The 26,184-nt window shown below is 42.6% G+C and overlaps 1 protein-coding gene across 1 annotated transcript in view; it reads left to right on the forward strand.

Moving 5' to 3' along the window:
• Positions 1 to 26,184, forward strand: part of UGT8 (UDP glycosyltransferase 8) — a 164,364-nt gene that overhangs the window by 35,891 nt on the left and 102,289 nt on the right. Inside the window, exon 2 of the mRNA XM_040330041.1 lies at positions 3,340 to 4,160. Coding sequence (XP_040185975.1) covers positions 3,342 to 4,160 — 819 coding nt within the window. The 5' untranslated portion in view covers positions 3,340 to 3,341. The remainder of the gene's footprint in view (positions 1 to 3,339; positions 4,161 to 26,184) is intronic.

Raw genomic sequence — 26,184 nt, forward strand, 5'->3', positions numbered from 1 at the left:
CACTTCAGATGGAAGAAGCACATGAAAATGAAAGAGACTATGCTTTATAAATACACATATTTGAACACATACATACTGTAGGAAAAAAAATGCGGGGGTAACATACATTGTCATTTTTTTTAACCGTATGCCACCAGCCCACAGTAGTTGTACTGCGAGCAGGCGGCAGCTCAAAGCCAGATGGCGTACCTTTATGTCAAAGCCATTCTTCAGGGATCCGTGAAGTGCATGCACACGCCCCCTGATAACCCATGCTGTGATTGGTCACGAGTTTGGCAGCTGATTTCAGCCAATGATTTTGGTTGAAGTTAGCTGATTGAATGTGGTCAGTAACACACAAAGTTCTGTGTTTACAAATACACAGAGCTCTGTGTTCTCTGAACATCGATCTAGCTGTTTCTTCTTCCTGCAAAGCAGGGAAAAAAACAGGTAGTAAAGTAAAAACAGCACACATTACACATTGTTAGGCACACAATTAACCCTTTGATTGTCCCTATATGTTAACCCCGTCCCAGCCAGTGTCATTAGTACGGTGACAGTGTACAGCATGGGTGCTCAATCTGTGGTCCTCCAGCTGTTGCAGAACTACAAGTCCCATCATGCCTCTGCCTGCCTTTGGAAGTTGTGCTTGTGACTGTCAGCCTTTCAATGCCTCATGGAATTTACTATTGATGTCAGTGTCAGTTAGTGTACCCCCCAGCCAGTGGCAGCTAGTGTCAGATTGCCTGCCGCACTATCACAGTTCCACCTTAAGTTGTTAATCACTGCCATTACTAGTATAGTTTTAAAGCTGCGTAAATTCCAGTATATATACCATAGTTTGTAGATATTATAACATTTGCACAAACCAATTAATATACACGTATTGTGATTTTTTTTTATATAAAACAATATGTAGCAAAATATATTTTGGCCTAAAAAAAATTTTTATTGGACATGTTTTATAGCAGAAAATAGAAAAGTTTTTTCAAAGTGTTTGGTCCTTTTTCTTTTATATCGCAAAAATGGTAAAACCCAGTGGTGATCAAATACCATTAAAAGAAAGCTCAATTTGTGTGGGAAAAAATGATAAAAATGTAATTTGCGTACAGTGTTGCACAACCATGTAATTGCCTGGTAAAGTAGTGCAGTGCTAAATAGCAAAACATGCTCTGGTCATGAAGGCCGTAAACATTCAAGTGGTTAAAGCTAAACAAGTTGCATACTAATTGATTGTTGTGGGTTACTACACTATTCATTTTCTTATTGCAATATCCACAGAATTTACACAAAAAGAATCCTGCAAGTTTTATATAGTACAAAATCAACTACAATAAATCATTTGATTGAAAGTAACTTGGTCTGCGAGTGTTTTGCAAGACAAGCAAAATTTGTTTTATAAATTTTGACTAGATAAACAAATGATGTCTTCATATACAAGTAGCGTCATGTCACAACTGAGTATAAAAAAGAAGAGAGGTGCCTCTAAGGCCCCATACACACGAGAGAATATATCCGCGGATACGGTCCAGCGGACCGTTTCCACGGATAAATCCTCTCAAAGATTTCCGCAGATTTCTATGCGATGGAGTGTACACACCATCGCATTGAAATCCGCGCGGAAATCCTCTGGCGATGACGTGTCGCGCCATCGCCGCGATTATGACGCGGCGACGGCGCGACGCTGTCATATAAGGAATTCCACGCATGCGTCAAATCATTACGACGCGTGCGGGGAATCCCTTTGGACGGATGGATCCGGTAAGTCTGTACAGACGAGCGGATCCATCCGTTGGAATGGATTCCAGCAGATGGATTTGTTGTGCATGTCAGCAAATATCCGATCTGCTGGAATCCATCCCAGAGGAGATTTCTCCGCGGAAACAGATCCGCTGGCGTGTACACACCATAGGATCTATCCGCAGAAACCCATTTGCTGGGATTTATCTGCGGATGGATTCTATCGTGTGTATGGGGCCTAAGTGTAGCAATGGTTACATTTAATGAAGGTACAACATTTAGCAACTCACATGGTTGATGATTAAAACAAGCACATCTATATATGCAGGCATCCGGGGTAAAGCTGTCTACATAGACCATCCTTTGCACCACCATCGACATCATATCTTCCACTCTGCACTCCGCGAGCACTTCAAGACTTGCTTTCAGATCGCTCTACTACAGGGTAGTCTTCCCGGTCACGATTACAGACTGACAGGGGTGAGAGCCGGTGGTGAGGAGGATGGTCTATATCAGGGGTGGCCAACCAGTGGCCCGGGGGCCACGTGTGGCCCGCGGAGCCCTCTGATGTGGCCCGCGACCTCCTGCTCTGTAATGGTGGGTTGGCAAGCCCAGATCGCAGGTTGCAGACCCGCCATACCACAGCATCAGTGTTGTCAATGAAGCTGGTGGTAGAGGAAGAAAGCGTCTGCGGAGCAGAGTCCAATAAGCCGAAGCTTTCTCTACAGCGCTGGTACCCTTTCATCTGGGCGGATTGGAGGGCCATAGCGTAGCCGTGACCTGTCATCTGCCCGCTCTGCTCATTGTGGCCCTCGACTGGTTACCACGTTGCTTAAGTGGCCCTTGCTCTTCAAAAGGTTGGGCACCCCTGATCTATATGGACAGCTTTACCCCGGATCCCTGCATACTTAGATGTGCCTCTTTTAATCATCAACCATGTGAGTTGCTAAATGTTGTACCTTCATTAAATGTAACCATATTGCTACACTTAGGCCTCGTACACGCGACAAAAAAAACAGCAAGAAACTTGCTGGGAGATATTTTTTGGCCGAGAAAACCGGTTGTGTGTACATTTTCGTTGAGGAAACTGTCGAGAAACTGGATGAGCCAAAAATAGAGCATGTTCTCTATTTCCTTGACAGGGAATGGACAAACTTGGCTTGTCGAGTTTCTCGACGGCTTCACAAGGAACTCAACAAGGAACTCGATGTGTTTCACCCGTCGAGTTTCTCGGTCGTGTGTACGAGGCTTTAGAGGTGCCTCTCTTCTCTTTTATACTCTCTTGCTCCTGCTGGATTTCGCTTCTAATCCCCTTGTGGGGCTGCCATTTGTGGATGGACATTTTATGGTTATCACATTGCTATAATCTTTTTATATGGGTTATAAACTGAAGGACTTATGAATAAATGGTTGTGGAATGAATCATCTGAGTTTCCATTATTTCTTATGGGAAATTTCGCTTTGATATATGAGTGCTTTGGATTACAAGCATGTTTCCAGAACGAATTATGCTCGCAATCCAAGGTTTAACTGTAATTGGTTAACTTGTGCTGTTGTAGTTTATAAAAAAGCCATGTTGTAAAACTATATCATTATCTCACTTTTTTTTTCTAACCACAGCAATGATGTCCTATAAGTCTGTCATCTTCTTGTGGGTCACTCTTGGATTAACAATGTCTGCCAAAATTCTTGTTGTCCCGCCAATTATGTTTGAAAGCCATTTATATATATTTAAAACTATGGCCACTGCTTTAAAAGACAAGGGCCATCAAACTGATTTTTTTGTTTCTGAAGGAAGAGAAATTCCACCATCAAGTCATTATCAATTTCAGCGATACCCAGGGATTTTTAACAGCACCACGTCAGATGAATTTTTACAGTCGAAAATGAAGAATATATTCTCTGGGAGATTTACAGCGTTAGAACTGTTTGACATTCTTGACCATTACTCCAAGAACTGTGATATAGTGGTGGGTAACAGGGAACTAATGGAACATCTGAAGAAGGAAAAGTATGACTTGGTACTTGTGGATCCCAATGAGATGTGTGGATTTGTCATAGCCAATATTCTGGAAGTGAAGTATGCAGTTTTTTCTACTGGACTTTGGTACCCAGCTGAAGTTGGTGCTCCAGCACCTTTATCATATGTTCCAGAGTTCAACTCTCTCCTCACTGACCGTATGGACCTACTGGATAGAATCAGGAATACAGTTGTTTATCTTGTCTCTCGATTTGGAGTCAATTTCTTAGTCTTACCAAAATATGAAAGGATAATGAAGAAATATAATGTTTTGCCTTCAAAATCCATGTATGAATTGATCCAGGGAAGCTGTTTGTGGATGCTTTGTACTGATGTTGCTCTGGAATTCCCAAGACCTACACTTCCAAATGTTGTATATGTGGGAGGAATCCTTACCAAGCCTGCCAATCCACTGCCACAGGTAGGAATCTAGTTTTATTTGCCTTTAAATATTAAATTCATTAAATTATTGAATAACTTATTGCTTTGTTTTGCTTTCATTCAGCATGTTTTTTTTTATTTTTATATAAAAGCTATTTTTAGACATACTGGGGTAGATTCACGTAGAATGGCGTATCTTTGTGAGGGCGTAACGTACCCTATTTACGTTACGCCTCCGCAACTTTTACAGGCAAGTGCCGTATTCTCAAAAGAAAGTTGCGGTGGCATAGCGTAAATAGGCCGGCGTAAGCCCGCCTAATTCAAATTGTGAAGAGGTGGGCGTGTGTTATGTAAATTAACCATGACCCGACGTGATTGACATTTTTCATGAACGGCGCATGCGCAGTCCGTGGAATTTCCTAGTGTGCATTGCTCCAAAGTACGCCGCAAGGACGTATTGGTTTCGACGTGAACGTAAATGACGTCCAGCCCCATTCACGGACGACTTACGCAAACGACATACATTTTTAAAAATTCAACGCGGGAACGACGTCCATACTTAACATTGGTACGCCGCATGTACGCCACCATATAGCAGGGGTAACTTTATGCCGGGAAAAGCCTAACGTAAACGGTGTAATTGTACTGCGTCGGCCGGGCGTACGTTCGTGAATTCGCGTATCTAGCTGATTTACATATTCTAGGCGTAAATCAGCGTACACGCCCCTAGCGGCCAGCGTAAATATGCAGTTAAGATCCGACGGCGTAAGAGACTTACGCCGGTCGGATCTAATAGAAATCTATGCGTAACTGATTCTATGAATCAGGCGCATAGATACGACCACGCAACTCAGAGTTACGACGGCGTATCCGGAGATACGCCGTCGTAACTCTGTTGTGAATCCGGGCCACTATATATAACTATTTAAAAATGAAACTACAAGCACTGTAGTGTGGATATTTGTAAAAAGGGCAAGGTAACATTCCAAATAGCCACTTAAGGACCCGCTCATGTACATATACGTCGGTATTGTAAAGATGGATATCTCGGTAACGGCAGCAGCCGCTGCCACAACCGAGATATCCATCTTTTTTGTGAGCGGTCCTGTAAACGATAACGGTGGTCTCCACGGCGGATTTGCCGGGAGATCACCGTTATCGGTGGCGGGAGAGGCCCCCCTCCCGCTGCTCTCCCACGACCTCCGCCGAATACCGGAGCCGTCGGCAGTGGCGGAGGCTATCGGGTCCTTCTTCCTGCTTGGCTGGGATATGAGTGAGGGCAAGATGGCCCCCACCCGTCTCCATAGCATAGCAGGGCGGAAGCGACGTCAAAACGTCAAATGACCTATTTTTATTTATTTTTTTAAAACAGTGTAAAAATTAATAAAATAAATTAAAATAAATAAGAAAACACATTTTTTTTTAAGTGAATTTTTTTAAAGTGAATTTTTTTAAAGTGAATTTTTTCCAAAAAAAGTGTGCTTGTAAGACCGCTGCACAAATACGGTGTGACAAAAAACATTGCAATGACCGCCATTTTATTCTATAGGGTGTTAGAAAAAAATATCTAGCAAAAAAAACTGTTTTAATCTTGTAAACGCCGAGTCTGAAAACAGGCAAGGTCCTTAAAGCGGGAGTTCACCCAAATTTTTTTTTTTAACATTAGATTGATGCTCATTTTGTCAAGGGGAATCGGGTAGTTTTTTTTAAATCGAAGCAGTACTTACCATTTTAGAGAGCGATCTTCTCCGCCGCTTCCGGGTATGGTCTTCGGGACTGGGTGTTCCTATTTGATTGACAGGCTTCCGACGGTCGCATACATCGCGTCACGAGTAGCCGAAAGAAGCCGAACGTCGGTGCGGCTCTATACGGCGCCTGCGCACTGACGTTCGCCTACTTTCGGAAAATCGTGACGCAATGTATGCCCCCCCTGTCGGAAACCTGTCAATCAAATAGGAATGCCCAGTCCCGCAGCCCATACCCGGAAGCCCCGGAGAAGATAGCTCTCTAAAATGGTAAGTACTGCTTCGATTTAAAAAAAAACTACCCAATTTCCCTTGACAAAAAGATCCTCAATCTAATGTTAAAAATTAAGTTTTCGGGTGAACCTCCACTTTAAGTGGATAGAGTCCCTAACCTAATACTGGCATTATACATTTCCAAGACACAAAACATTGTACACAAGCTTATGTTACAATAAAAGTCTCTTGTCCTAAATAAAATATAATTAATGTGTGCTGCACTACCAATCTCAAATTTATAAATGTGAAGTAACATACAAAACAGCTAAATACCAACCTAATAATAATAGTGTCCTTCATACACATTCAGTGTTACACTATTGTCACTTCTTTGTGACTGATATAGTGTAACACTGGATGTATATGAAGGACACTATTATTATTATTACGTTGGTATTTAGCTGTTTTGTATGTTATTTCACATTCATAATTTTGAGATTGGTAGCACAGCACACATTAATTATATTTTATTGATGAATTGTGTAAACACAATTAATGCGTGCAGCACCCCACAAAGCATTATTTGGTTCTTTTTTATAATTTGAGAGTTATTTATTGGTAGTGCAGGAGTTATAGCTCATATCATTTCCTATATATTTATATACCAAAACAGAGTTTCATTATAGATTCCCATTTCAAGTTCTCACAATAATGCTTCCATAATTAAGAAGTAAAATAGGGTAACTGCATGAATAGAACAAGACGATTCTAATCTATGGCTATCTATAAAGTTGACTGCATATGCTTCTCTCTTTGAACTTAGTAAAGCAGTATTTACAACTCTAATTGATTAGGGAACATATCATATAAAAGTCACTTTAATAGTTATTGTATAATTAAAAGCTGACATGTGTGGTCAGCTTTAGCAGATGCAGCCGATTACTTCGACTTGGATTTGCACAAAAAAGGGATGATCAGACCAGTTTCAAACCAATTGTCTATGTAGATTTGAAGAGTTACAAATTCAAAAACTCTGATAGCATTGTGCCCTACGCAGGGGTGGACTTACAAATTATTGGGCCCCCGGGCAATAGGAGATTATGTGGCCCCCAGGCAATATATTATGGGGCCACACAGTATGCACACACACACATACATACAGTATGCATACACAGTATACACACACAGTATGAATACACACACACTGAAAAGGTACTGGAGAGGCGGGGCAGCAATAATCTTGGGATTTTTAGACCAAAAGGATGTCGGTAAGGGACATTTCAGGGACAGATGTAAAAAAAAAAACACAGATTTTTATATACTGTCCCTGGTTTTACTGAGGCTGGAAACCTTGATGGGGCCCCCTAAAGGAATGGGGCCCTCAGGCAGTGCCCAAGTGCCCGAATGGTCAGTCCGCTCCTCGCCCTAAGACTTGTGTAGCTGATATGGCAAAGTAGAGGAAGTGTGATGTATAAAGAAAGCTCCTGCGCTATCGGTGACTAAAGCTAGGGGGCACTGCTGCAGCCATCTGATAATCTGTCCTAATCAGAAAAAATTAAAGTGAAAAATGGTGGTGGTGACTGCGCTGTGTAAAACTAAATGAACAAAGGGGTGATAAGACTCACTGAGTGAGTGGGTGAGCCACTGGGGGCAGTATAACACCGATACGGTACAGTGTATAATAGACAAATATAAAAACAGCATGAACTCCTCGTGCAAAATCAATAGATACTCAAAACAAGCATGTACATTAGCACTCTGTGAACAAAATACAAATAAATATAAAGAGTGATGCATATGGTTTCACATGGACGTGAAATAACAAACACCAGAAGTGAAAAAGTAGGGGTAAATAACATGGGCCAAAGGATCGACCAAAAATACAAAAAGTCTTAAAGGTTGGTGATCCCAAGGAAAAGCCAGAATTCAGATCACATTTAAAATGATGACATGGGACAAAACCATACATGAGTGGCGAGCTCGTCTCCCAGTCGTACAAGCATGTACGCTCTAGTGCTCCTGGTCCATATGCGTGTCGTCACACCACGTGACTTTTTCAGGGGACCAGGAGCACTAGAGCATACACGCTTGTACGGCTGGGAGACGAGCTTGCCGCTCGTGTATGGTTTTGTCCCATGTCATCATTTTAAATGTGAGTTTTATTTATTTTCCATTAAATATATATTTTTACTGCGGAACTGTGCTATGTGCCTTCCTTTCTCTCCTCATATTTATATCCTCTGAGCGATATATCCAACCATACCTGCCAGCCAGGAGGAGGAGGAAGTGGAAGGAAAACATACAGGAATACATACAGGATAGCTTGCGAACTCGGCGTTCGTTGGAGATAGGCCCACTATTCATGGCCTCCATGTGAGTGCATGTCTATGTGATTTATTTATTACTCCCAAGTGCCCTCACAGTATTATGCCATTATCCATTTGCTGCTTCCTTTATATGTTTATCTGATATGGAGTCCCTCAGTCACATACAAGTTTTGCTGGATCTTTTTGTATACATACCCGGGGTGTTTTTGGCTATCCGTGCTATAGCTGTGAGGTGAGCATTTAGGAACCACAAGAGGTGTTCGCATTGAAGTTTGTCCATCAACACTGAATTCTGGCTTTTCCTTGGGATCACCAACCTTTAAGATTTTTTGTATTTTTGGTCGATCCTTTGGCCCATGTTATTTACCCCTACTTTTTCACTTCTGGTGTTTGTTATTTCACGTCCATGTGAAACCATATGCATCACTCTTTATAAGTATTTGTATTTTGTTCACAGAGTGCTAATGTACATGCTTGTTTTGAGTATCTATTGATTTTGCACGAGGAGTTCATGCTGTTTTTATATTTGTCTATTATACACTGTACCGTATCGGTGTTATACTGCCCTAGTGGCTCACCCACTCACTCAGTGAGTCTTATCACCCCTTTGTTCATTTAGAGGAAGTGTGATACTTTCCTCTTCTAATGTATGACTTTCCAGTCTATTGCTAATTTTTGGACTAATTGCATACTAGCATAATTTAAACCCTCCTGCCGAGTCAGGCATTCGGGTCATGTGACTGCTGTGATTGGCTGTCACAGCGGTCACATGATTGGAAAGCTCCCTATCACTAGTATGCATCGGGAGCTCTCAGTGCAGTAAATGGTTTAAACAAGACCACATATATATGTGCGGCCGGCCTGAATAGATTTAAGTTAATCTTTCTTTGAAAAAAAATGTTTTATATTTGCATACTTTTATACTTGGACCAATGTAACTATGTATACAGTATATCAAATATGTATATACCGTATTTATCGGGGTATTGCATGCTCCGGCGTATAGTTTTGGTGTCTTGCCCGGCGTCCATCGGCGGCCTCGTCCGGTCCGGCGTCCGTCTGCGGCCTCGGTGGTGTCCTCCCGGCTTCTCCTGCGCTGTCTTCATGTCAAATCCCTGCTTCCCGTGCTCAGTTTGAAGCCTCTGCTGACGTATACCGAGCGCAGTACACTCGGGTATATTCGGCCAGGCTCGTCTTCTCACGCATAAACGTCACAGAGCGTGACTACGAGCAAAGCCGAGCCTGGCCGAATGTACCCGAGCGTACTGCGCTCGGTATATGTCGGCGCAGGCATTCAAACACGGCGTGGGAAGCGGGTATCGGCGTATATCGCGCACCCACGATTTTGCCCTGATTTTCAGGGCAAAAAAGTGCGCGATATACGCTGATAAATACGGTACATATATGCTCCTGGAAGCTGGAAATCACTGAAGTAGACACTGCTACACCAGTGATCTCCACTTGCTCACTCACTAAGTGGCTGCCCTGCTGCATTCTGAACAGAGGAGATTGACCACTTGACACAGGCGCCATTCAAAAAATGCTTTGCATTTAATGGATTGATGCAAAGTGTGGAGAGCGTGGAGAGGTGGAAAGCGTGGCATCATCACCCTGTCTCTTCACCTAGTCCAACCTCTTTTGTTCGAATGCAACAGGGGAGCCACTGAGAGTGGGACCAAGAAGCAAGTGGAGATGACTGGATTAGCAGTGTCTACTTCAGTGATTTCCAGCTTCCAGGGGCATTGGCTAGTATATGCAAGCTGGACCAATGTAGAAAATATCCACCCCTGGAATTCTCTAAAGTATAACTAAATGCAAAACTTTTTCACTTGAATAGAGATAGATTAGAATGTTTGTCAGTTTGTATTGCTGTCTGTGCCCTCTGTTAAGGAGATGCCCCCTCTCGATTTGTTCTGTTTACCATTATCATTGAACGTGAAAGTAAAAGAAAATCCCCAATTTTGGGTTGTTCCCAGAAAAGTAATAGAGGAAAATATTCCAAAGGGGCCACTAGTTCTGGTGTGCTGGGGGTCCCCAAGGAATTCCCTTAATTTGCAGGGATTTCTTCTCACTTCCTCTTTTGTTATGGGACAGGAAGTGAAGGGAAATCTCCCCAATGGGACACAGATGGCGAAAAAAAAAATATGTGACATAACAATCCCTTATCCTATCCAAAATGTAAAAAAAAAGTTTGACCTATAGTTCTACTTTAAGATAATACAGGTAATGAACAAACTTCACTAAGAGTAGTATGTAACTGAATACTGACAGAAACTCCTATAAAAACCTAGTTGATCCCAGTGAAGTCAGGAAGGATGATATTCTAAAAGAATGCTGGGCTACGATCCTCCAATGATAGAAATTCAATCAATTCACATTTAACTACTATAGAGTGTGTATTACTGAAAAAGCCCAAGGCTACACGGTTTATAAACCATACTCTGCTGTTACAGACAAGCAGTAATTAGACAGTTATATCTTATAGTTGCCTTTAAGCATACATATTTGTTTTCCTTTGTCATGAATAAGAAGATCAGGGCAAAACTATGAAGTTCATACTTAATATGGACCTCAGGGTTGGCAATTAACAAGTTTTTTAATGGCAAAATTAGAAAAATGGACAGAGGAAGCAATTGTTTTTTACTGCTAACTTTGACTAATAGCAATACACACAGCATGTAATCTGCCTCCCTTAGTGCCGGTTCACACTACAGCGACATGACAGTCGGCACGACTTTGCGAGGCAACTTGAGGCAATTTCGAGGCAACTTCAAGTCGCCTCCAGGACAGGCAACTTTGCCAGTGGCCAATCAAACAATAATCAGCTCTGTGGGAGGGAGGGGTTTGCCTGAGAAAACTATTTTATCTTCCTGTAAAGTTTCTTCAGTTAAGACACTGATCCGAATTTGGAAGCCACTTCCATTGAAATCAATGGGTACAAGTCGCCTAGAAGTCGCCTTGAATTAGTAGAGGAACCTTTTCTGAAGTCGGAGCGACTTCAGTAGTGTGCATCAAGACAGCTCTCATTCACTTTAATGTAATTTCTCATGTTGCACGACTTGGGGCGACACAAGTCGGATCCCAAGTCGCGGTAGTGTGAACGGGCACTTATGCATGCCATATACAGCCTAGTGTATAGAGTGCATGATCAGGAATGTGTAGTGCACAGAATGCTGGGGTCAGCAGTACAGTACATAATGCACAAAGGGCAGGGGTCAGCAGTATCTATTGCAATAACTAAAACACACAGAGTGCTAACGTCAGAAGTACATAATATGCAGATGCAGGGATCAAGAGTAAGTAACACACACTAAGCTCAAATCCCCCTCATGCCAACCCCCCTCATTCCTTCAACCCCTCAACCAAACATTCTCCAGCACAGATCTCTCCCATCCATCTATAAATTCCAGTCACTAGACCTCACATACAGTGGAAGTGCAGAATGAGGAGAAGGCGTACCCAAGGTTGTGTCATATGACCCATCAGAGCTGAGGGGGATCTGTATCTTAGGTCTAATGCGGGGGTAGGCAACCTCTGCACTCCAGCTGTGGTGAAACTACATGTCTGTGTCTCTGATTGTCAGGGTCTTGCTCTTGCAATGTCTCAGGGGGCTTGTAGTTTCAAAACAGTTGAAGGGTTGAGGTTGCCTACCCATGGTCTAATGGGTAGACAGAAGCTGGGGGCTGCATCACAGGTGGCAGTGCAGCACTGAAACTTCAAAATGGAATACAAATAGTTTGGTGGTCATGGCCTCAAAACCTGGGGCACCATGCAAGAAATGTGGCGTCATAGCCCCAGTGCCCAGTGCTAGTCATGTACATGCTGGGCTTTGTTTACCTATGGTGGCCAGGTGAGTGACAGCTAAACATTTAGACATTAAAGTGGAGTTTCCATCCCAACATTTTTTTTTTCATTATTGTGCTCATTAGACCTAAAAAAGTTAAAAAATTATTATTTTTTTACTCATCTGGAAAAGCCTGTTGCTATGCGATCCCACAAAATCTGCCTTTGAAACCACCTAGGATTCTGACATCATCTCCCTCCCTAATGCTCCTGGGAAATGTGTGTCATCATTTCCCAGGATGCAGTGCGCTGTCCAATTATCACTCCCCATCCAAGACTTCCAGGAAGTAAGTGCTTGTAGGCTTCACAATGCCCACAAGCAAAATGACAATGGTGTGGACATAGTTTTATAAACTATCTTTTTTGAATATCTATGCGGATCGGTGGCGGATTGTAAAACAGTAAGTGACCGGATTTATATTATAAAAACGCAGGATGAAAGGACATACATTTAAAAAATGCTAATTGTGGTTGGAACTCCGCTTTAAGCAATTGCAGATAAAGAATTTAATATCTTCTGCTTATTTTTCCTTACATCATAGACTTTATTGTAGATTATTATTAGGTGCTGCATTTACTGGCTTTATTATAACAGGCTTGTGTACATGCAACATAAAACCTCATTGTTAAATTATCAATGATCAGTTTGTTAGCAGCTTAAAAAAGTTTGCATTGCAATATGTTCTGTTATTATTTTTGGTGTGACCTGTTATTAGATGTTGTTAGATGCTGCTATTGTTAGCTGAAAGGGAAGCAAAACATTGGAAAAGGATAAAAGCCTTTTATTGGTGTTACAGGAATAGGAAATTCATGGTACCATTTTTTTTCGGTGACATTTTCAGCTAATTTTTAGTGACATGGCTGCAAACAATTGATTTACTTATTCTAATTCTAAAAGTGTTGGTCTCAAAGACCCTAATCCTTGGGCAGCAGAGTACAAACACCCAAGGCAGCAATGACTCAAAAGCTAACGTTTCCAACCTTATAACTATCTGCCCTTGCTGACAAAAATATCCAAATAGGAGGCCTTACCCTATTCTTCTAACCTTGTTGCTTACCTAAGTCGTTATCTGTCTGAATACAAGGACAGCCTAAAGACCTGTTCTCCCCTGTGAGAAGGAGGTATTGGGAAACAGTGGCGTAGCGTGGGGGGTGCAAGGGGGGGCCACCGCCTCGGGCGCAAAATTTAGAGGGGCACTGTCATGAGTGTGGAGAGGAAAGAGTGCCAACAACAGATGGGACATAGGAACATATGCATGATGTCACCACACCACTTATTATCAAGCACGCTCTCCTCTTCCCTACAGCCACAGCTGTCTCACACAGTGGATCATGTGACCAGACTGAAGCTAGCTGAAAATAGGCAAGTCCATGGGTCAGGGGGCACACATTACTTGCCTCGCCCCAGACGCCGACAACCCACGCTACGCCACTGTTGGGAAAAAGGAGCAGAAAAATCACTGGACACTTGACGGTATGACTGTTTAAACTTTAATATGTAACTTTGAAGCCTTAGTTATGGGCAATACCGTAAAAGCCCATCTGCTCTTTGTTATGTTATACCTTAACCACATTAGTATTCTTGCTCTGTTAAAATGGCACTGCAGAGCCACAGTCCATTTTTTAAACAAGAAATTACTGTGGGAATGTGTACACGGATCTTTGTGGGGTCAGTGCTGGCACAGCCAGCCTAGAACCTTACTCTCCATGCTCAGATTGACCTGATTGATGCACCATTCCTCTCCTGCTATACAGTTTTTGCCTTTATTTTTTGTAGCAATAGGACAGCGTTGGCCTATATATATGATTCATATTTTGTAGTACATAAACAGTACACCATCATATCACATATCAACTTACCTATATCTTTAAGTAATGTACTGTTTTATGTCCATTGTTTACAGTACGGTACTTTGATCTCTGTGACCGGCGTCATAACAACAAGGGATTCAGTTCCCCGTGCAGGTTGTTAAATATGGCTCACTCAGTTTTGGTGGTATGGGTTTGGGTATACAGGCTTTTTTTAAAGTGTTTTTAAAATTTGTGATGTACCTTGTGAGGGATATCACATGATCATTCTAATGACTGATTTACATCTATTGGATTTTTTTTTTTTTTTTTATATCTATAAGCTTTTTTTTTTTTGGTATTGCTATAATACCCTGCAGTGCCGGGACAAGGTCATCTAGCGCCCAGGGCGAAGATGCCAAACTGTGCCCCCCCCCCCCCAGGATGTTTGAGCATCATGTGTTAGCAAAAATCCCCCCCCCCCATAAAAAATAAAAAAAATTGAGCACTAATCAGCACGCTTAGCCCTAAGCATAAATTCCAGTTGCAAGCCTTGCCAAACAAAAATCCCCCTCCTTCAAGTACAAAACTCTCCCTGCTGAAATCCCTCACCCCTCAAGTTTCCCCTCCAAGAACAAATCCTCCCCTCCTCCAAATGTCCCCTCCTAGCACAAATACCCATCAATCATCCCTAGTTTCACAAATCCTCTGCCTCAAATTCCTGCTCCCCCCCAAAAAAAATCCCCTTTTAGCACAAATCCTCTTCTGCTCATTGCCCCAGCACAAACCCCCCCAAATTACCCTCAAATTCCCCCTCCTAGCGCAAATCCTCCCCCCAAATTTCCCCTCTAGACTTCCCCTCTAGCACCCTTATCATCCCTACGAGCATAAATCCCCCCCTCCCAAATCCCGATTTCTAACAGCCCCAATATTTCCAGTCCTAGCACAAATCCCCTCCCCAATCACCTCTTCTAGCACAACCCCCCCCCCCAAATCCCCCCACAAATCCTTTCCCCCCCATCCCTGTGGCACAACCCCCCCCCCCCGGTAAAAATCCAAATTTTTCCCAGCACACCCCCCCCCCCATATAACAAATCTAACTCCTGTCACCCCCCACCCCAAATTCCCCCTCCTAGCAAAAATCCCCCCCAAAAAATCTTCCCTAGCACACATACCTGTATACCCCATCATGCCTACAAACACAAATCCCCTGTCCCCCTAACAGCTTCAGGATTTCCTATCCTAGCCCAAATCATCTTCCTCCCATCCCCCAGCACAAATCACCCCTTCTAACCCCCCAAATATCTCTACCAGAAAAAAGGCTCCTCCTCATGTTGACATGTCAGAGCTGAGGAGCAGCCGATCTCTAAGCCTTTGCACAGGCAGCTGGCGGGAGAGATGCCGCCCGCTGCAGAAGGGGACGGGATCGCAGCTCAGGGATGCCAGTGGATGTCACCTCCGGACTATATAGAGTTTACACATTGTTTGCTGGGAGGAGATGGGGGCGCATAAACCAACTGTAGAGTCCTGATGGAAGAGTGCTACCGTGATAAGAGAGTGACGCTGGAGAGAAGCAAGAGAGCACATCCCGCTCTATCCTGCTCTCCAGGTTTGGCACATATCATGCAACACTAAGCGCTGACTGAAGTAGTGATGCCGCTGTCACTACTTCTGTCAGCTAATAGTCGCAGAAACTCTCCTTGCAGCGCCCCCTCCACCTCCTATGCTACAGGCGCCCAGGGCAGCCATTCCTCCCGCCCACCCCTTGTACCGGCCCTGATACCCTGTATATGGTCGTGCAGGAAGTTTTTGTTAAGTATAGTTATGTCGCTTGATCTCCTTTGATTGATTACCATTACAGACACACACAATGGTGCTAGTTCATTTATGTTTGCTGATTAGCCAGTATTACACTGTAAATTCAAAAAAAGTGTAAATGAAAATCAATGCAAATAGATAACAAACAAAAGTTGCAACGTTAAATAGACGATGCATTAAATGTCAGCCAGCAATTGTCTCAATTCATACTTGCATGAAATGGACATGATCTTACCTTACCATTGAATTATGTCCCTCGGCAGACTCACTTCACATTTATACCATAAAAAAAAGATATATATATATATATATATATATATATATATATATATATATATATATATATATAATGTCACATAATGTCACAAAAGTGAGTACACCCCTCACATTTTTGTAAATATTTTATTCTATCTTACACTTTGCTACAATGTAAAGTAGTGTGTGTACAGCTTGTATAACAGTGTAAATTTGCTGTCCCCTCAAAATAATTCAACACACAGCCATTAACCCCTTCCGCCCTGGAAGATTTGGCTTCTCAATGACCAGGCCTTTTTTTGCGATATGGCACTGTGTCGCTTTCACTGACAATTATGCGGTCGTGCAACGCTGTACCCAAATTTTCCCACAAATAGAGCTTTCTTTTGTTGGTATTTGATTACCTCTGCAGTTTTTATTTTACATACAAAAGAAGAGCGACAATTATATACAAAAGAAGAGCGACAATTTTGAAAAAAAAAACACTGTTTTACTTTATGCTATAATAAAGATCCCAATTAAAAAAAAATCCTCAGTTTAGGCCGATATGTATTCTTCTACATATTTTTGGTAAAAAAAACGCAATAAGCGTATATTAATTGGTTTGCTCAAAAGTTATAGCGTCTACAAAATAGGAGATAGATTTATGGCATTTTTATTATTGGACACTGTTGACACATTTTTGGGACCAGTGACAATTATAAAGCGATCAGTGCTATAAAAATGCAGGGATGGGGTTAACACTAGGGGCGATCAAGGGATTAACTGTGTTCCCTAGGTGTGTTCTAACTGTGGGGGGATGGGACTGACTAGGAGGAGAGAGAGATCGGTGTTCATACTTAGTAAGAACACATTATATGTCTCCTCTCCCCTGAGAGCACTGGGATCTGTGTGTTTACACACACAGATCCCGTTTCTCGCTCTGTGACGAGTGATCGCAGGTGCCTGGCGGTCATCGCACACTCGCATCGGCTCAGGCGGTGCTAGTGGTCAAAAGGCGAACTGACGTTCAGTTAAGTCGGTTCGCCCAGGGAAGCCAACCTGCCACAGTACAACTGCGGCGGCTGGTCGGGAAGGGGTTAATGTCTAATCCACTGGCAACAAAAGTGAGTACACCCCTTAGTGAAAATGTCCAAATTGGGCCCAAAGTGTCAATATTTTGTGTGGCCACCATTATTTTCCAGCACTGCCTCTTGGGCATGAAGTTTGAAGCTCACCAGGTTGCCAATGTTATCCAATATGGTCCCCTCTAGGCCTGAAGAAGGAGCGCATGCTCCTCAAACGCGTCGCCTATTGGTTTTCCTCCATCCGGAAGTGACATCATCGCTTGGCTCCCCCTGCATGTGTTCCAGATACAGGAAGTGTCGGCCGTCACGGCCACAGCCCATTCAAGAGACTGCAGCAAGTAGCCCCACGAATAAGATTAACTTCAAGGACGTCTGTGCCCAAATGCCTTTCATTAACTTACTTTTGTGAGTACCCATTTTCCATGTGTGAAATTAAACCTGTTGGCATACTGCACTTAGGCTCCTTTCACACTGGGGCAGGAGGTGCGCTGACGGTATAGCGGCGCTATTTTTTTACCGTCGGAATTGCAGTTTTAACCCCCCGCTAGAAAAAGGTTTAATACCGCCCGCAATGCGCCTCTGGTATTACCGCGGTTTGCCATTGCTTTCAATAGGAAGGAGCGGTGGAGGAGCGGTAAACACACCTCTCCAAAGATGCTCTAGCAGGACTTTTGGAATAGTCCTGCTAGCGCACCGCTCCAGTGTGAAAGCCCTCAGGCTTTCAAATTGAGACTACAGGGCAGGAGTTTTTCATGCAGTATTTAGGTGCTATTTTTAGCGCTTAAACGCCTGAAAAACTCCTCAGTGTGAAAGGGGCCTTAGAGTGGCGCCTGTGTTTCATTCCCAGTTTTGCCATGGGATGCCATGTTGAACTTCCAGTGACCAGTATGAGATAGTGAGAGCGATAACACCAAATTTAACACACTTGCTCCCCATTCACACCTGAGACCTTGTAACACTAACGAGTCACATGACACCGGGAAGGGGAAAATGGCTAATTGGGCCCAATTTGGACATGTTGGACATGCCAGTGGTTTAGACATTAATGGCATTGTGTTGAGTTATTTTGAGGGGACAGCAAATGTGCAATGTACATTCACTACTTTACATTGTAGCAAGTATTTACAAAAATGTGAGGGGTGTATTCACTTTTGTGAGATACTGTGTGTGTGTATATATATATATATTAAAATTTCATATCAAATTACAAACCAAACCCTTATTCTGCCCCCCCTCCAAAAAAAAAAAAAAGCAAAACGCATAATACGTTTGGACTGACTACAAAGCCAAGAAATTAATTCTATCCATATCTAAGATTAAAATGTATAGGAGGAAACGGCTGAGCTCCTAATGAGATTATTAAGACAAGATTTTAATATGGAAAATACCTAAAGGGTGCTGTCATCGTGCTTTAATTTTTACTAGAGCAGGGGGTTGGCATCCTTTTCCACATCGAGTGTCAATTTACAACTGGCATGCCAGTGAACAGTAGCATGCTGCAGCCATATGATTTATTTCCAGTGTTTATGCTCCTAGTTGCACTGTCAATGGCAATTTAAAGGACTTGTAAATGAAAAAAATGTTTCACCTTAATGCAATCTATACATTAAGGTGAAAAAACATCTGATGTTGCTGGTCACCCCCCGAGCCCCCGTTTTACTTACCTGACCCGTCGAAAGTCCTACGCGGTCCCGAGATCCTCTTCGAGAGACCCCAGAAGATGTGGATCGTGGCCATCCTGGGTGGACATCATATGATGTCCTGGGCTTCCCGGCTGTCTAGGGGGTGCATGTGCCGGACCCGATGTGCATGATCGGCGTTCGCAATGTCCGCCGGGCACCCGCAATTGCCCACAATCAAGACAGGACTGTGGATCTGTGTGTGTGTAAACACACAGATCCACGGTCCTGTCAGTTGAGGAGAACGATGTGTGTGTTCCCAGTACAGAGGAACACACATCGGTCTCCTCCCCTTGTGAGTCCGGCTCCCCCTACAGTTAGAATCACACACTAGGGAACATATTTAACCCCTTCAGCGCCCCCTAGTGTTAACCCCTTCCCTGCCAGTCACATTTATACAGTAATCAGTGCAGTTTTATAGCACTAATTGCTATATAAAAGTGAATGGTCCCAAAAATTTGTCAAAAGTGTCCGATATGTCCGTCGCAATGTCACGGTCACAATAAAAATCGCAGATCGCCGCCATTACTAGTAATAAAATTAAAATAAATAAAAATGCAATAAAACTATCCCCTATTTTGTAGACGCTATAACCATAGGTGTGTGCAGCCTGTTGCATTAGGGTGTGCACCCCAAAGCTCAAACACATGTAAACGTGTGTGTATGTATGAATGCTTAATAAATAAATATACAGTATATACAGTATATATATATATATATATATATATATATATATATATATATATATATATATATATATTCTAATAAATAAAATAAAAAAACAGTAGGGCAGTTGATGGTGTCAGTAAGCAAGAGGTTGGTGTCACCAACTTTATTAAAAAAATAAAAATTAGGAGCCCCGTTGGGGGGCTTTGGTGAAATATCAGCAGGGAGAATCTGCGCTGTGCGGGGTGATTAGGGTGTGCCTAGGCACACCCGGCACACCCCCTGCGCACACCTATGGCTATAACTTTTGCGCAAACCAATCAATAAACGCTTATTGCAAATGTTTTACCAAAAATATGTAAAAGAATACATATCGGCCTAAACTGAGGAAAAAACTTGTTTTTTATAGATTTTTTGGGGGATATTTATTATAGCAAAAAGTAAAAAAATATTGCATTTTTCTCAAAATTGTTGCTGTATGTTTGTTTATAGCGCAAAAAATAAAAACCGCAGAGGTGATCAAATACCACCAAAAGAAAGCTCTATTTATGGGAAAAAAAGGACGTATTTTTTTTGTGGGAGCCATGTCGAACGACCGCGCAATTGTCAGTTAAAGCGACGCAGTGCCGAATCGCAAAAAAGTGCTCTGGTAAGGAAGGGGGTAAATTCTTACGGGGCTGAAGTGGTTAAAAAATTTAATTGTAATTTTTTTTTATAAAAAATTAAATTGGAAAAATATATATATAAATAATAATAAAAACAACTACTGACACTGCTCCCCCCTGCCCTACCAACACTGTCCACTGCCCCAACCCCCTTCCCCCAAAAAGCATTGTGAAAAAAATGTAATTGTAAAAAAATCAATACGTAAAAATAAAAAACTACTGACACCATTCACTGCCCTACTGACTCCATCCACTGCTCTACTGACACCTTTCACTGCCACATACCCCCCACCCATTCCCCAAAAGCACTGTGAAAAAAATATAAAAAATAATATTTAAAAGAAATAATAAACAACACAATTGTAAAGAAATAATAGATGAAATAAAAAAAACTACTGACACCGTCCACTGCTCTACTGACACTGTATACTACTCCCACCATCCCCAATCACTGTGAAAAACAAAAAAACACAAAAGTAAATTATAAAAAATAACAAAAAAAAATAAATTGTAAAAAATAATATAATTAAATTGTAAAAAAAAAAAAAAAAAACCACTGCACTACTGACACCATCCACTGGCCCCCAAAAAGCATTTTGAAAAAATTAAAAAAATTAATTTATTGTAAAAAAAAAAAGAATAATAAAAAAACAATAATACAAATAAAGAACTACTGCCCTACTGACACCATCTTGCACATAGTATCCACCGTTGCACACCCCACACTCCTCACCTGCACACTATACCCACCTACATACACTTTGGACTCCTCTCTTGCACATACTACCCACTTCCATAAACTCTGCACTCCTGTTCTGCACATAATACCCCACCATACACTCCAAACTCCTCTTCTGCACATACTACCCACCACCATACACTCCATACTCCTCTTCTGCACATAATACCCACCGCCCTACACTCCACACTCCTCTTCTGCACATACTACCCACCACTGTACACTTAACACTGTACATTCCCTATTTAACATTACTGCACTATGTAAGTCATCTCAGACTCTATTAAACCACACCCCATTTAAGCAACGCCCAATATGTAGCACCATTTAAGCCACGGCCACATTTCACTGCGGCGCGCTACGTGTGAGGCATTTTTTTTGTAATGCCTAGGGCCCACTTTTTATCTTGCACATGGGACCACTCATTTCATGATACGCCCCTGCTGGGCGGGTGTGCAGGGTGCACCGCAAGCAAGCACCGCAGAGGGGGGTGCCGAGGTGCCTGTAATGTCAGGTGGGTGGCGGGGGGAGAGTGGTGTGCTCCTTGACCCCCGAAGTGGCAGGCAGAAGCATCCCCGGAGTCTCAAAGCCTGAACTCTGTCTCCTCTATCCTTCTCTCTGCTACAGCATCAGCAGTGAGGCCTGGAAGACAAGGATGAGCGGGAGGGGCAAGCTACCAGGGAGCTGCTGGAAGAAGCAGCAGAGCCCCACTTGGATCAATACGGTACTGGGCATCATACACTGACACAGACCTACCTGCAGATACAGACTGTGATAAGGGGGCAGAGGAGGGACTGTGGATAGGGACAAATGATTGAACAGTCTTTCATTATGTGATTATCACAAAAAAATTCAAAAAGAAAACTTCACCAATATGTGAATCCTTCACCGCTCTCTCTCGATTGGACTCACCAGATGAATAATTGGATATATCAACTGGAGGAACACACTCTCCACAAACGGTCATCAATCACAGTTTTTCTCTCAACGATTACAGCATATCATGGGGAAGACAAAGAAAAAGGAAGGAGGCTTCCATAGCGTAAAAAATATCTCACAGGCTTGTTAAAAAAAACTATTTGAAATCCATTCACATTTAAAGAGTGCCTGCCCAACACTAGGGAGTAAAACTTGTTTACCTTCATACTCCTGTTTTTTGGCCTGTCTATTAAAGACTCAAAGGGGTTCCTTCCACCGTGCCGTTTGGCACCAGGTGATTCTTTGCTCCATGTATGGGCATTGTGGTTGTATTGAAGTTAATCTACTGATTGTACACAATCACCCTGTCAGGTTTTCCCTGCAGGTTTAGACCTGTCGGCTATAGCTGACAGCACTGATCATTGTATTCTGATGGTGGGGAAGTCTCTCTGTCAGAATTCAATAGCTTAACAGAAAAATTCTCCCACCCACTTCAAGAGGGTGTATAGGAGAATCAAGTCAGTTTTTGTTTTTTCATTTAACCAGTGGGTTGAAAGAAAAACTGACTCAAGTATGGGTTGCTTGAGGTCAACACTAAACACTCTGCTGTCTGATATTTGATCACAAAGATTTGAAAATAGTGAGTAATTAGACTTGTGAAATTTAACTCACTGTGAAAGTGCTCTGTAAGTTAGGGAGAGATCTGTTTGACCGGATGATGTGATAACAAGTACATAACATGATAAATAGCTTATATAAGAAAAGTTCTTTGTTAAATGCTAACATTGATGGGGAACCAGATAAATACTACAGAACATCAATTCCATTTCACATACTCCCGTAATATATTTTTTGAAGTGAACAGTAACTTTGCTAATGTGAATGCACACACATTTGGCCTTGAGTAGCATCAAGGGTCTCATCTCAGCCTTGGTGGGTTTTTTTTTTAGAAACTGCTTGCCTCTCACTCCCTAGTGAAGGCCTTCATACAGAGAGTTGTTCACATTGTTCCTCCTGTACGTTCCCTAGTGAGTCTGTGAGAACGCAAGCTGATTTTTTATCTGCTCTTCAAAGACTGCCTTTAAACCTTTTAGGAATATTCTTACTTGTTACCATTACTTCTGCACGGCAAGTTTTTTTAGTTGGTGGCCGTCCCATGTAAAGGACCCTTTCTTTTCTTCCCAAAGTGGTTAGCACTACCCACGAAAGAGCTGCTGGTTTGATTTGGGTGGCACATTACCTCTAATACTCCGCCGTCTAGGGTACTGGTTGAGAGCTGTAATAAAGTCAATGTCCACACTGTATATATCTTTTTCTGTGCTTTATTACCCAACGGGGCAAAAATAGTAAAAGTAGTAGCAGGTGCAAGGATAGAAGAAGAGGGATTCAATGTATTCAGGCGTATAACTTCGCTTCAGAAGCAGTCCTGCTTCCAATGACAACTTTCGTCGCCACCCCAACCGGAGTAGGTATAGTGCATCTGGATATGCCGCTCTCACGGGTCTAGCAGCCAGAGTGTCACTCTGAACTTTAGCAAAGTCTCTGCCACAGACCTTCCCAAAGGGCGGCGTAATTTCAGATGCTAATAGGCGACCTTCGTCCAGCCTCTCAGAATGATGGGTCCTTCGATGAAGCAGCAGACCTCTCCTGAGATACCAGCCTCGCGCTCGGTATTCCCTCAGACAGGTTCTTCATTGCTTGGCTTCCTCCCACGGGACGGACAGCCCAGGACCACTTGAAGAGTTGCAGGCCCAGTCTACCCACCGGGCCTACAAGGTAGATTGCTTGCTCCGGACCAACGTGGTCCCGGAGCCAGAAACATGTGAACACACATACCCCAGCCAGGAGATAGAATTTTCAAACATTGGGGCATTCAAAAGTAGTCCAGTAGTCTGGTATCTCACAATAGTCTGTAAGATTGCAGTTTTAGGCTTCACGAACAGTATATTCTATTGACGTGTTTTTCTCCTACAGAAGTTTAGCAGCAACAAAACCGTGTTTTTGCATGCATGTTTATGTGCGTGTATGCACATTCACATGCGTTTATGTGAATTCCTGTGAACAGCAATAATATATTCTATTGGACAGAATTCTGGAACACATCTAAATTTGTCTAGCAATAATACGTGTTTATGCACATTTATGTGCTTCTGAGCATTTTTTTATGTTTAAAAGTGCCTCTCCTAAATGCACAAGTAATGTTTTTTTGCCTCTAAATGCCCCTGCCTCCAAACTTCTATGTGTGCATGGACAAATAGGTTAACATGGAGGGGTGTTCAGAAGCAGAAAAAAAAAAAAAAAAAACCTCAACTGCACGTAAAAGCATCTTTTTTTAAACTCAAGTGTGCATGAGGCTTTACTTATATGTACGGTAGTTATTTATTAGCCATTGCTCTGTGTACTAGTGGTAGAGCTACCAGGGTCACAAAAGTCACACTTGCGACTGGGCCATTGTCTGAAGGCCCCGGCAGGGCTGCTGGCTGCAAGGCTCTAAATTGAAAGTGTACCTCTCATACAGCCCATAGCCTGCACTGGCAGTTCCCCCTCCCTCCTCCCTCACATGGAAGGGAGAGCAGAGAGCTCTATCAGTGTCCATCAGTCCATCTGCTCCTTCTCCTCCCACCCCTCTCCTCCTGTGTTTGCACCACTGGAAGTATGAAGCTAAGCAGCTGAATTTGATCATTCAGCTGCTGGGCTTCACATTTCTTGTGGTGCACACACAAAAGAAGAGGGGCTGGAGGAGAAGGAGAGGATCAGCTCTCTTCTCTACCATCCGTGCGAGGGAAGGGGAACTGTCAGTGCAGGCTCTGGGCTGTATGGGAGAGACGCACTCAGCTGCTGAGGAGGCACTGATGGGCGGCACTGATAGGCGGTACTGATGGACACTGATAGATGGCACTGATAGGCGGCAATGATGATCACTGATAGTTGACACTGATGGGCACTGATAGGCGGCATTGATGAGCACTGATAGGTGGCACTGATAGGCGGCACTAATGAGCACTGATGGTCACTGTTATGCAGCACTGATAGGCTGCACCGATGGGGCTGCACTGATAATCAGGGCACTGATGATCAGCACCTTGATTATCAGTATAAACCATGTACTGGCAGTCTTGCTGGATAACAGATCTCCTTTCCTCATACAGACACAGCGTAGAAAGAAAGGACTGCCGATATCCAGCAAGTCTGCATACATGTAATCAGCTGATCGCATTGTAAAAGGCCACTGTGATTGGCCCTTTATTGTGATCTGTAATCAGCTGTGTCCCAGAGCTGTCGCAGAGCGCACTGAATGCACACTCCAGGGGGCACGCATGAGGCGGAATTCTGGGAGAATGTCCACGGACGTTCTCCCATATCTGGAAGCTCAGGGCTGGGGAGGATATGCCTCTGCTGTGTACATTTTATGATATTGAATTTAATTTTAAGGATGGAACTCTATGCACCTCTGATTAAGACTGATCATTACTAAACAAAAAAACAAGGGAGTTTACACATTCATATTAGACATGTGCGCACTGAAATATTTTGTTTTTCGGAATTTCGTTTTCGTCCGAAATTATTTAGTTACTCCCGAAATTCGTTTTTATTTATTTTGTTTCGTTAAAAAATGCATTCGTCCGAAAATCCAAATTAATTAAGGTCGAATCTGTCATTGAAGGCTTATGGTGTCTGTCGAATGTTCTAAGAAGATTCGACGGAGCAGCTAAACTGTACGATGCCGCAATTGTACATTATGGTCGAATATTCCACCTACAAGCTATAGAATAATTCTAATGTTGTATGAAATTAGTAATAATTTTATTTGTAAATAATTATTACTAGTCAACCAACATTCAAATTCTTCTATAGCCTATGGGCCGAGCATTTGACCGGAAATGTACGATTGCGGCATCGTACAGTTTAGCTGCTTGTCGAATCTTCTTAGAACGTTCGACAGACACCATAAGCCTTCAATGACAGATTCAATGTTTGTATGTTTTCCGCTGCTTCGTCGAATCTTCGTTGTTCATGTCGAATGGTCTACCCCAACACTGTCTCTACAATGCTGAATCTTTACTCTCTATGTCGAATCTTTACTCTCTATGTAGAATAATCTTGGACTCATAGAGTTAAGGTTAGGCACATTCGACCGCAGATTCGATAGACACAGATTGCTATTGTCAGCGTCATGTCAATTCTCCTATCTATATTGAACTGTTGTAGCAACGAAAACAAAAATAAAGAATTTTTTTATGTTGGATCTTTCGGATTTTCAGATTCTGCGAGTTAGTTTTATTTTGTTAAAACGATAACAAAAATATCCGAAATTAGGACGAAAATGCATTCGGACGA

This window comes from Rana temporaria, chromosome 1, assembly GCF_905171775.1.
Source record: "Rana temporaria chromosome 1, aRanTem1.1, whole genome shotgun sequence".
Taxonomy (NCBI): domain Eukaryota; kingdom Metazoa; phylum Chordata; class Amphibia; order Anura; family Ranidae; genus Rana; species Rana temporaria.